At 51.6% G+C, this 12,285-nt stretch overlaps 1 protein-coding gene across 1 annotated transcript in view; it reads left to right on the forward strand.

Moving 5' to 3' along the window:
• Positions 1 to 12,285, forward strand: part of LOC123351888 (protein mono-ADP-ribosyltransferase PARP12-like) — a 42,796-nt gene continuing 30,511 nt past the window's right edge. The window contains exon 1 of the mRNA XM_044991572.1: positions 1 to 377. Coding sequence (XP_044847507.1) covers positions 43 to 377 — 335 coding nt within the window. The 5' untranslated portion in view covers positions 1 to 42. The remainder of the gene's footprint in view (positions 378 to 12,285) is intronic.

The raw sequence follows: 12,285 nt of genomic DNA on the forward strand, positions 1-12,285 counted from the left end.
GCACCAGGGGGCCGCGGGGTGAGGGGCTCGGAGCTGCCCGGGATGGCCCGCCCCGCGCTGCCCAGCCAGGCGCTGCAGGCGCTGTGCTCCGCCGGCGGCTCCCTGGAGCAGGGCGAGCTGGCGCGGCGGCTGCCGGCCCTGGGTCCCAGCCTGGACAGCCTGTTGCTGACGGAGCCGGAGCGGTTCACGCTGGTGACCCGGCCGGGGCCCTGCTCGCCCGGCGGCCCGCCCCAGGAGCAGCGGGTGGTGGTGGCCACGAGCGCGGTGCGGCTGTGCCAGGAGCACGGCGCGCCGGGAGCCGGCTGCGGGGGCCAGTGCGGCCAGCTCCACATCTGCCGGTACTTCCTGTACGGGAACTGCCGCTACCAGCGCACCAGGTGAGCCGGGGTCACCCCCGGGGCTCGGGGGGGGGGGAGGGAAACCCCTTCTGGCCATTCCCCACCCCCCTCCTGGGGGGAGCCTGGATCCATCCCCTCTGGCCATTCCCCACCCCCCCCCTCCTGGCGGGAGCCTGGATCCATCCCCTCTGGCCATTCCCCACCCCCCCTCCTGGGGGGGAGCCTGGATCCATCCCCTCTGGCCATTCCCCACCCCCCCTCCTGGGGGGGAGCCTGGATCCATCCCCTCTGGCCATTCCCCACCCCCCCTCCTGGGGGGGAGCCTGGATCCATCCCCTCTGGCCATTCCCCACCTCCTCCTAGGGGGAAGCCTGGATCCGTCCCCTCTGGCCATTCCCCACCTCCTCCTGGGGGGGGATCCTGGATCCATCCCCTCTGGCCATTCCCCACCTCCCCTCCTGGGGGGGGAGCCTGGATCCATCCCCTCTGGCCATTCCCCACCTCCTCCTAGGGGGAAGCCTGGATCCATCCCCTCTGGCCATTCCCCATCCCCCCTCCTGGGGGGAGCCTGGATCCATCCCCTCTGGCCATTCCCCACCCCCCCTCCTGGGGGGGAGCCTGGATCCATCCCCTCTGGCCATTCCCCACCTCCCCTCCTGGGGGGAGCCTGGATCCATCCCCTCTGGCCATTCCCCACCCCCCTCCTGGGGGGAGCCTGGATCCATCCCCTCTGGCCATTCCCCACCCCCCTCCTGGGGGGGAGCCTGGATCCATCCCCTCTGGCCATTCCCCACCCCCCTCCTGGGGGGAGCCTGGATCCATCCCCTCTGGCCATTCCCCACCCCCCTCCTGGGGGGAGCCTGGATCCATCCCCTCTGGCCATTCCCCACCTCCTCCTGGGGGGGATCCTGGATCCATCCCCTCCGGCTATTCCCCACCTCCTCCTTGGGGGGGGTTCTGGATCTATTCCCACCCCCGGGCAGGCGGGGCCCACCACAGCCACTTACATTATCAGTTGTTCAAACTGTTCAAGGGGGCGGCCCCTCTGCTGAGGAAAACCCCTCAGGGCTGCTGGGTCAGGACAGCACACCCAGTGTCAGTTCAGGGGTTGGGGTTCATTTCTCCCTCCTCCCCCCCCTTCCCACTTTCTCATAAAATGTGGGGCGCTCCCCTCTGGACGGATTTAGGGGTTGTATACAAAAAGCTAGTTTTGTGCGTGTAAGATGTGGACAAGAAGATGGGGGGGGCTTTAAACCTCAAAGGGCAGAGTGGAAGGGGGAGTGAAACTGGTTTTGTTTTTCTGATTATGGGGCTCGACTTTCAAAAGTTGAGTAAACCAGGAATTGATCATTGTTACTGGGGGATAGGCTGTTCCATGGCATGAGGATATCTTTGCTATTTTTCTTGTGGGATATGTTTTTTTTTCTTCCATGTGTCTTTGTATTTTTTTAAATAAAAAATGAGATTCTTAACCGTGGTAGTTTATGGAATTTATCTTTTACTAACTTTGTTATCTTGGACAGTAAATGGAGTTAAAAATAAAAAGGGTGTTTGTTTTGATAAATCTTGTCACCTTGGTTGCGCTGTTCCTATCTGGCTTTCCACTGTGCTTTTTGTACCTCCCAGTTTCAGATTTTGCATTATTATGGTAAGGGGATTTGCAAGAGTACAGGTTCCATTTAGGGTCTAGCTATAGTAGTTCAGCTTGTGTGTGTGTGTGTGTGTGTGTTTAATAGTTTTAAGCTAAGGATCTTAAATATTTGAATTTTGAGTGGGGTTGTTTCATTTTAGAGATGAAGCCTGTTGATTTCCCCTAGCAGTTTCCTCTTGGGTAAGCAACTGTTTATCCTAAGTTGGAAAAGGTTGGGATGCTCTTTGTGGCATGTTTAAAGCCATACCCAGCATTTGATGTATTTATTATTTGTGACGTTATAAAACCAGAGAGAAGCATCACAAAAAGTCTCAAAGCTGCAGAGCAAGATGAAATAGCATAGTCGAGGTGCTTGGTATAGGATGGTGCAAATCCTGGAAAAAAGAGGATGTATATGAGACAGTGCTTTAATGGATTGGGAGAGTGAATAATGATTAGCTAAATAAATGTATCATGCCACTTCTGCAGGGCTCTTTATAGTAGGCAAAATATACAAAGTAAAAAACATAACCAAATTCTTACCAAAGGTACGTAGCACACTCTGGGTACTAGACAAATACTAGTTATCCCCCCAAAAGCTTCATTTTCTTTGAAATAGCTTGCTAGACTATATGACTTAGCGTTGTAAACTATAAAGATGTATGTAGTGTTGATGTAGCCGTGCTGGTCCCAGGATGTTAGAGAGACAAGGAGTGTGAGGTAATATCTTTTATTGGATCATCTTTGGTTGGTGAGAGAGACAGGCTTTCACGCTTATACAGAGCTCTTCTTCAGATCTGGGAAACTCATTCTCAGAGTGTCACAGCTAAATACAACCTGGAACAGATTGTTTTGCATAAGTTAATGCATATTTCAAGGTGCAGTGGCCCGTTAGAATCCATCCATTCATGGGGGGGAAAAAGAAGGGAGGGGGAAAACAGGCAGCTTGTGGGGGATTGTTAGTGGGTTCTAGACTGTAATAAGCCATAAATCCAGTGTTTGTATTCTGTCCAAGTATGACGGAGTGGGAATTTTCTGTAAATATTTTGTATGAATGCTGTGTGCCTTGGTTTCCCTTATATGCTGAATTGTTAACTAGGTGGTGGGAAAAGACTGTTTACTCTTGGGGCAAGCGATAACACAGGTGTGACTGATGCCTAGCTATCTGGGGCCTGCCCTTAGGTCAGTGGAGAGCCCATGAAGACAGCTGCCAGTCCAGTCACTGGGACATTTGATACCTATCAATTTACGACCATGGGTGGCCCACCCCATCTACAGGAAGCCAGCCGTGTTTGACAACAAAGGACTGAGGAGGGGCTAGGTGGGACTGGCCCAAGAATTTGAACAAAGAGGTCACAGCAGGAGCCAAAGGGCCACACTGGTCAGGGCTCTGGGTTAACCAGAATGGACCGTGCTGTAACTTTCTTCTCTCTGAGGTTATGTCTACACTGCCCATGTTACAGCATGGCCATGGCGGTGCTGTGATATGGGCAGTGTAGTGATGCTTTACTGCCGGGGAAGAGCTCTCCCCGTGATAAAAAATAACCACCCCCACTGAGCGGTGGTAGAAGTGCTGTCTATATTGGCGCTTTTCAGCACTAAAACTTTTGTCACTTGGGGGGGTTCACGCCCCTGAACGACTAAAGTTTTAGCACTGAAAGTGGCACTAGACACTAACCAAGGACTCTCTGTGCTATGTTCCAGTTGACTAATAAATCTTACTGTCTTTACAATACTGGCTGAGAGTTGCTGTGACTGCTTAAGGAACGAGGAGGTGCATAGCTCCCTAGGGGCATACAAGTGTCTTTCAGGTGTCCGTCCCAGTATGGCTCACTAAACAGAGATCACGGTGTGAAGCAGGGGTGCTGTAGACTCTGAGGTTCAGTCTGAGGCAGTGAAGCAGAATGAGTTACCCTGGAGGAACAGTGAGACACTTTGGGGGGGGGGGAAGGGGGGTCTGGCAAACTGAAGGAATTTTCCAAGAGAATGTTCCAAAGGTGGGGCTATAGCACCGATCCTGTGGATCCGTCACACCATGATTTTTAGTGTCTGGCAAAGTCATGAATTTAAGCACCCAGGCTCATCTTTTGAAGGAGTTGTCCAGATTTTCTTTGAGAATGGGGAGTGAGAGGTCATATAGAGTGGTAATTTTGTGGAAAGTGTTCACCCACAGGTGATGCAGTGTTTTTATCTTTTATCATTTTCCTGTAAGCTTATTTGAGAGTGTAGTGACTGTCTGATTTCATCCACTTAGGGCTTTTCTACACTGGCACTTTACAGCGCTGCAACTTTCTCACTCAGGGGTGTGAAAAAACACCCTCCTGAGTGCTGCAGGTTCCAGCGCTGTAAGGTGCCAGTGTAGACAGTGCACCAATGCTGGGAGCCATGCTGGGAGCTGCAGCAGCGCTTCTAACGTTGCCAGCGAAGATGTGCACTTAGTTCAGGGGTGGCCAACCTGAGCCTGAGTAGGAGCCAGAATTTACCAATGTGCATTGCCAAAGAGCCACAGTAATACATAAGCAGCTCCCGTCTCCCCTCCCCCCGCTCCCAGTGCCTCCCACCTACCAGCAGCCCCACCTATCAGCGCCTCCCCCTTTCTCCCCGCACCTCCTGATCGGCTGTTTCATGTCATGCAGGAGGCTATGGGGGCGGGGTGGTAGAGCGAGGGCATGGCAGGCTCAGGGGAGGGTGGGAAGGGGGCAGGACCTATGGCAGAGCCAGGGGTTGAGCAGTGAGCATCTCCCAGTACATTGGAAAGCTGGTGCCTGTAGCTCCAGCCCTGGAGTCAGTGCCTATACAAGGACCTGCATATTAACTTCTGAAGAGCCGCATGTGGCTCCGGAGCCACAAGTTGGCCACTCCTGCTTTAGTTGTTGTTAGAACATTTAGTGCACTGGATGAGGTACACCATATGTTGCGATAGGCATGTGTAGAACCATGCATCTTGAAATGTGTGTTGTGGTGGGCACTGATCATCATAGCAAAGTGTCTGTCTGAAGGTTTTGCATCTGTTGTTCTGAATAGAGAAAGTGGATTTATGGCTTATTACAACAATCTGTAAGCCACGAACTCCCTCACCTCCAGCTGCCATTTCCCCCCCATTCTGTCCTTTTCCCTCCTGTGACTGTAGGGGTGTTAATGGGCCACTTCACCTTGAATGGTCCCTTGAAATGTGTGTTAACTACGTATGCCAAAAACAATCTGTTCCACCTTGTATTTAGCTGTGATGCTCTGAGGAGATTCTCAGACTTAGGCCCTGTCTACACTGGCAAGTTTCTGTGCAGTAAAGCAGCTTTCTGTGCTGTAACTCCCGTGCTGTACACACTGCCAAGCTACTTAGTGCGCAGAAACTGCGCAGATGCAGCACTCTAAGAAAAACAACCCTGACGAGAGGTGTACAGCTTTCTGCGCCGGGGCTACAGCGCTGCGGTGCCAGTGTAGACACCATGGCTATTACAGCGCTGTGATTGGCCTCCGGGAGGTGTCCCACAATGCCTATTCTCACCTTTCTGGTCATCGGTTTGAACTCTACTGCCCTGCCCTCAGGTGACCAACAGTCATCCCCACCCTGTATATTCCTTTGCAAATTTGAAAGTCCCCTTCCTGTTTGCTTGGTGACACGTGCAGTGGTCTCAGCGCATCTTTCCAGGTGGTCATGCCTGCTCCATGCACCAGGTGATCCCCCGCTTGGAGCAATGTCGAGCTGCTGGACCTCATCGGCATTTGGGGAGAGGAGGCAGGCAGTCCCAGCTGCGCTCCAGCCACAGGAATTATGATACTATGGACAGATTTCACGATGCATGACTGAAAGGGGCCATGACCGGGACACACTGCCGTGCAGGGTCAAAGTGCAGGAGCTGCGGAACACCTACCACAAGGCGCGGGAGGTAAACCGTCGCTCCCGTGCTGCACCCACAAGCTGCTGGTTCTACAAAGAGCTGGACGCCCTATTTGGTGGCGACCCCACCTTCACTGCGAAGGCCCCTGTGGATACTTTGTTGGCTCGCGTGCCAGTTGAGAGTGGACCGATCCAGGAGGAGGAAATCTTGGACGAAGAGTGGGAGAGGGACCCAGAGGCAGAGGATGGCTCGGAGGCCAGAGATGCATGCAGTCAGGAGCTCTTTTCTACCCCAGAGGAGCCTAGCCAGTCACAGCAGTTGGAACTTGGCAAAGCGCAAACAGGAGAGGAGGCCCCTGGTAAGTGGATCTGATTTTGGGAATTGCTGAAGCGATTTGTTGGGGGCAGGAGGGTTGCAGCAAGCAGGCTTGTCTCCCACCACATGCCTATTCTGAGCGGCAGAACAGGCTGTTGATAGACTTCCTCATTTCATGAGAATCTCCCTCCGAGATCTCCAAGAAACTCTCTTGTGGGCAATCCGCTGCCGCAGGTTCTTCGGCAGAGCTGCTTTGTTTCTTGCCCCATTAACGGGAACTTTCCCGCGCCACTGTGTGCTGCACACAGGCGAGCCACTTAGGGGCCAGGGTGGAAGCCGCAGGCTTGGAGAAGAGTGACCCTTGATTCCCTGCTCACCCTCAGCAGTGAGATATCTTCCATAATGATCACCTCCTGTGGAAAGTGTAGGGATAGGAATGGTTGTCAGGATCCCCCACAGTGCTGGCTCTCCCCAAGAGCCATGTGCCCAGTGTACAGCAGAGTCCGGGAAGAGTGATTTACCCTACCCCTATGGCTACTAACCATTTTGGGGGTCTTGTGGCTCGTGTGCCTGTGTGGCATCAGCCAGTTAGTGACAGGTATGTGAGTACCGGCTGTGTTTTAAAGCACTGAATCACTGTTTTCAGTGTTGCAAACGGTACTACTTCTGTAAAATGTTGCATTTAAACTTCACAGAGATGACCTTGGGAGGCCGGCCAGCCTCCCTTATTGGCAGCAGAACAGCTGTGCAGAATTGGAAAGCTGCCAGGAAGAACTAAGGAGGACTTTCTCCGTGAGGTTATGATGCACTCTGCCGCCGAGAAACAGGAATTGAAGGAGTGGCGGGACAGCGAGAAGAGAGACTGAAAGGAGAATGCAGCACACCAGAAAGAAGCCATGGAGTGGCTCTTAAAGGTTATGGAGCGCCAAGTGGACATGCTCCAGGCGATACTAGCTCTTCAAACCAAGCAGCTCTGCGCCCACCCTCCCCTGTAGCCGCTCTCACAAAACTCTTTCCCATGCGTGCCCCTCCCTCCCCGTCTCCTCCAACACACTGTCATCAACCTTCTGGCTCCATTCTCTACCTGCAGCATTCCACTCCTCCCTCCTCACAGTCCAGCAGTGCGGACTCCCACTGCACTCAACACCCATCCCTCTGCAGTTTGGCCCTGCTGAAGTACAGCACCCGCTGCATTGTACTCCAAAAGAGAAGTTTGGGTATGATCCCTGGACATAAACAAATCTGTAGCCATCCCGGGACCCCTGCTCCTCTGGAGACTTCCCTTCCCCCATCCTCCTCCCTGCTGATGTTTTTTTGTCATTTGACTCTCTCCTCTGATTGTTGTTCTTTAATAAAAGAATTGTGTTGGTTTGAAAGCAATCTTTATTCTGTTAAGTGAAAGTAAAAAAGAGCACTGCAAAGCAACATACAATTATGTTAAACCCCCTTATTGCATCATGTGCATCAGTCAACCCCTAGCATTACAAGCACTGCAATCCCGAGCATAGCAGCAAATATTAGTGGCTTTCAGCTTCAAATTGCTACCTCAAGGCATCCCTGATCCTTATGGCCTGCACTGTGCCCCTCTAATAGCCCTGGTCTCTGGCTGTTCAAATTCAGCCTCCAGGTGCTGAGCCTCTGTGGTCCAGCCCTGAGTCACCCTTCCCTTCACAAATATTATGGAGCCTACAGTGCGCGGCTATAAGCATAGGAATATTGTCATCTGCCATGTCCAGCTTCCCATATAGGCATTGCCAGCATTCTTTTAAACGGCCAAATGCACACTCTACAGTCATTCTGCACTTGCTCAACCTGTTGTTGAACTGCTCCTTGCTGCTGTCAAGTTACCCCGTGTATGGCTTCATAAGCCACGGCATTAAGGGGTAGATGGGGTCTCCCAGGATCACAATAGGCATTTTGACTTCCCCTACTGCGATCTTCTGGTCCAGGAAGAAAGTCCCTTCTTGCAGCTTCTTGAACAGGCCAGTGTTCTGAAAGATGCGTGAGTCATGCACCTTTCTGGACCAGCCTACGTTAATGTCTGTGAAACACCCACGGTGATTCTCTAGGTGCTGTGGACCATTGAGAAATACCGTATATTCCGGCGTATAAGACGACTTTCTATATTAAAAAACAACCCCCCAAAATTGGAAGTCGTCTTATACGCCGGGTATAACAGCGGGCGGCTGGGCTTTAAAAGGCTCTGAGCTCCCCGCTGCAGCGGGCAGCCCGGAGCCTTCTGATTCCCGGCCGCGGCTGGGATTTAAAAGGCTCTGCGCTGCCCGCCGCGGCGGGCAGCCTGGAGCCTTCTGACTCCCCGCCGCGCCTGGGATTTAAAAGGCTCTGGGCTCCCCGCCGCAGCGGGCAGCCCGGAGCCTTCTGATTCCCGGCCGCGGCTGGGATTTAAAAGGCTCTGCGCTGCCCGCCGCGGCGGGCAGCCCGGAGCCTTCTGACTCCCGGCCGCGGCTGGGATTTAAAAGGCTCTGCGCTGCCCGCCGCGGCGGGCAGCCTGGAGCCTTCTGACTTCCCACCGCGGCTGGGATTTAAAAGGCTCTGGGCTCTCCGCCGCGGCGGGCAGCCCGGAGCCTTCTGACTCCCCGCCGCGGCTGGGATTTAAAAGGCTCTGGGCTCCCCGCCGCGGCGGGCAGCCCAGAGCCTTCTGATTCCCGGCCGTGGCTGGGATTTAAAAGGCTCTGGGCTCCCCGCCGCGGCGGGCAGCCCGGAGCCTTCTGACTCCCCGCCGCGGCTGGGATTTAAAAGGCTCTGGGATCCCCGCCGCAGCGGGCAGCCCAGAGCCCTCTGATTCCCGGCCGCGGCTGGGATTTAAAAGGCTCTGGGCTCCCCCCCTCGGAAGGGGGGGTCGTCTTATAGGGCGAGTATAGGCCAAAACCTATATTTTAACTGTAAAATTAGGGGGTCGTCTTATACGCCCCGTCGCCCTATACACCGGAAAATACGGTACCCCTTGTGATTAGTGTACTCCGTGGCTAGGTGGTCTGGTGCCAGAATTGGAATGTGCGTACCATCTATTGCCTCTCCGCAGTTAGGGAACCCCATTTGTGCAAAGCCATCCACAATGTCATGCACATTGCCCAGAGTCACGGCCTTTTGGAGTAGGATGCAATTAATGGCCCTGCACACTTCCATCAACACGACTCCAATGGTCGACTTTCCCACTCCGAACTGGTTATCGACCAATCGGCAGCAGTGTGGAGTAGCCAGCTTTCACAGTATATTTGCCACGCGCTTCTCCAGCGACAGGGCAGCTCTCATTCTCGTGTCCTTGCGCTGCAGAGCTGGGGCGAGCTCATGACACAGTCCCATGAATGTGGCTTTCCTCCTGTGAAAGTTCTGCAGCCACTGCTCATCATCCCAGACATGCATCACGATGTGATCCCACCACTCAGTGCTTGTTTCCTGAGCCCAAAAGCGGTGTTCTGCCATGGTCAGTACCTCCGTGAATGCCACAAGCAATCTCGTGTCGTAGCTACTTCGTGTGGCGAGATCAATGTTGCACTCCTCTTGCCTTTGTAGTTTAAGGAATAACTCCATTGCCACCTGTGGTGTGTTGGTCAGAGTGAGCAGCATACTGGTCAGCATTTCAGGATCCATTCCTGCAGCCTGAAAGAGGCAGGTTGTGCAGTACACAAACCATTGAAAGATGGCGCCAAATGCGGACGGAAGCACAGGGATTGCTGGGATGTGAAGCAATGCATCACAGGGCATTGGGACTGGACCCAGGATGCTCCGCAACCCCTTCTGCCTTCCCACAAGTCTTAGCAGCAAAAGAGAAAGAGGTGCTCTGTGGGATAGCTGCCCAGAGGGCACTGCTCCTAATAGCACTGCAAGTGCCGCAAGTGTGAACACACTATTGCGCAGGCAGCTGTCAGTGTGAACACACAACAGCAGTTTTCCTTCTGCGCTCTCTGAGCAGTGCTGCAGCTGCCGGTGCTGTAACTTTGCCAGTGTAGACGTGCCCAAAGATGTAAGCAGTTAAATTATTCACTCAACTCACTCGTTCCTTTTCAGTAACAGATACCTCCCTTCCACCATCCACAGCCTACTATGTATCCACCCTCCTCCTGAGCAACCTGGAGATGCCTTTGAATTCTGGCCATGTTTATTGGTCTAATTAGGGTAGGTGTGGCTTTTGTAGATCAACTTGTACCTGTTTTTGTAGGGGCATGTGCAAGTGAGGGTTAGTGTTCAACTGTGAATGATGGTTGCTCCATGGGTTTTTTGATAATATTTGAAAAAGTTATGTTAATGGCTGTATTTTTGTGCTTGTTCTAAATTTGGTATTAATTTCTATGTAGAAACTATACAAGTATGTGTATGTAATTATAGCTGGAGGTAAGGTTACTCCTATTAGTTAATTAGGATGAGAGCGAAAGAACTGAGGAAAGGTAGGAGAGAAGTTGAGTTGATTAAATAGCGAATAAAGTGTAGATGGAATGAATGACGTAAACATTTATTTCCTTGTTTGCTAGATGGAAAAACCATAGTAATCTTAACTTTAATTAAGTTATGTGTGAATGCTCCAGTTTTTAAAGTAAGCATGTTTCCTCCTCTACATGTGTGTTCTTGCAGAGACCTGATGTCTTGTACCCCTTTGAAGAGGTGTACCTCTCTCATCCCTTTCCGTCTATTCTTCCCAGTTGTGCTCAGCCTAAATTGTTTGCCATTTTCCTCCATGTTGAGGAGAGGGAAGAAGTGATGTAGGACTCTAGCAAGGGCCCTCGAGAGAGTAAGGTTATAAGGGGACAATATGTGTGGGAAAGGCATTAAAATTGATTAAGTATGCAGGGGAGAAGACCTCCTCTCAGTCATATGCACCCATCCTTAAATTTGTCTCTGAGTTAGACTGTGGTCAGAATGGCACCCGCACTTGCAAATGGCTTATGGCTAAGGAAGCTGTGGAGCTGAAAACTCTGCTCGTTATACTGTCCCTATGGCAATTGCAGCACTAGTTGCACTCACAGACGGGCCAGAAGTACATCTCCCTCAGGTGTCCGGTCTCATACCTTTACCTCTCGTGGGGTGGAATTTTGCAGTTCTCTCACTCCTAGTCCGGTCCCTGGCTACGGTATCCTGTGTATCAGTGGTGCTGGGTTTAGCTCCTGTGTTTCTTCCCGTTGGAAGTCTGTGACCACTCGAGTGGTGTGTGTGTATAGTGACCAACCACACTGCCGTCTTAAAACCGAAGTATTGTTTATATTACCAGTAGGAACAAATCATGAGAGAAAAAAAGATTTTTTTTAAACAGTCTACACCCATGTCTGTTTTATCTATAGGCGAATGGATGATGGTGGCTTAAATCTGCCTAGCTTCTTCAGACACTCCATCAGGTGTCTGTCTCAATTAGCTGTTCAGGAGTTGAACAGGAAAGCAGCCTCCCTTTCTCTCACCCCCTTCTTGAGAGGGAGTCTCCTTTTTAAATAGCCATAGTCCGTCCTCAGTTCCTGGGCTCTGACCTTGAATGTCAATGCCAATTCTGTAAGTTGACTGGAGCCAGGTGATAGAAATTTCATAGCTAATAGTTCAGTCACTGCCTCTTGTCATCCCTTGGTAAATATTTAAGGATTTTTTTGTATCATGAGCCATTGTGTCCTTCCTGCTTGCTTTTCCTTAGAGCTTCCCTTTTCAACTAAGCAATATATTCATACAATAAATATCCCAATAACCAGCTCAACATACAATATTACAGAGCAGCTCCATTTCTTCCACGCACCCCTCTAGTAGGAGTTCACTTTTAAAGGCTTGTGCTTACAGCTCCGTATATACTAGCTCACAAATAATTTACCCCGAAGTGATTCAGGCTCACTTTTTGTTTAGCCCTGAGAAGTCGAGATCTGTGTGCAACATTACCTAAGGACCTTGACGGTTGAAGCATGTGTGTGTATGCGGAGTGCATTTCAGTCTATTAAGGAGGAACAAATGTTACTAACACAGTAAAATTGTCTACTATAAACAAGACCTCGGTTCAGATTTGAAGACTTTCTTTGCAACCATGAGGACTAGAGGCTTGATTTAAATGGGGGGAAAGTGGGGGACACAGGCACAAACATGCAGGAATTTAAAAGTAATCTTCAATTATGTGATAACCTAGTTCACAAGACCCCCTTATAGGCTTACAGTCATGGAGATGCACAAAGACTAATGC

Source organism: Mauremys mutica, chromosome 1 (genome assembly GCF_020497125.1).
Source record: "Mauremys mutica isolate MM-2020 ecotype Southern chromosome 1, ASM2049712v1, whole genome shotgun sequence".
NCBI classification, from domain to species: Eukaryota; Metazoa; Chordata; order Testudines; family Geoemydidae; genus Mauremys; species Mauremys mutica.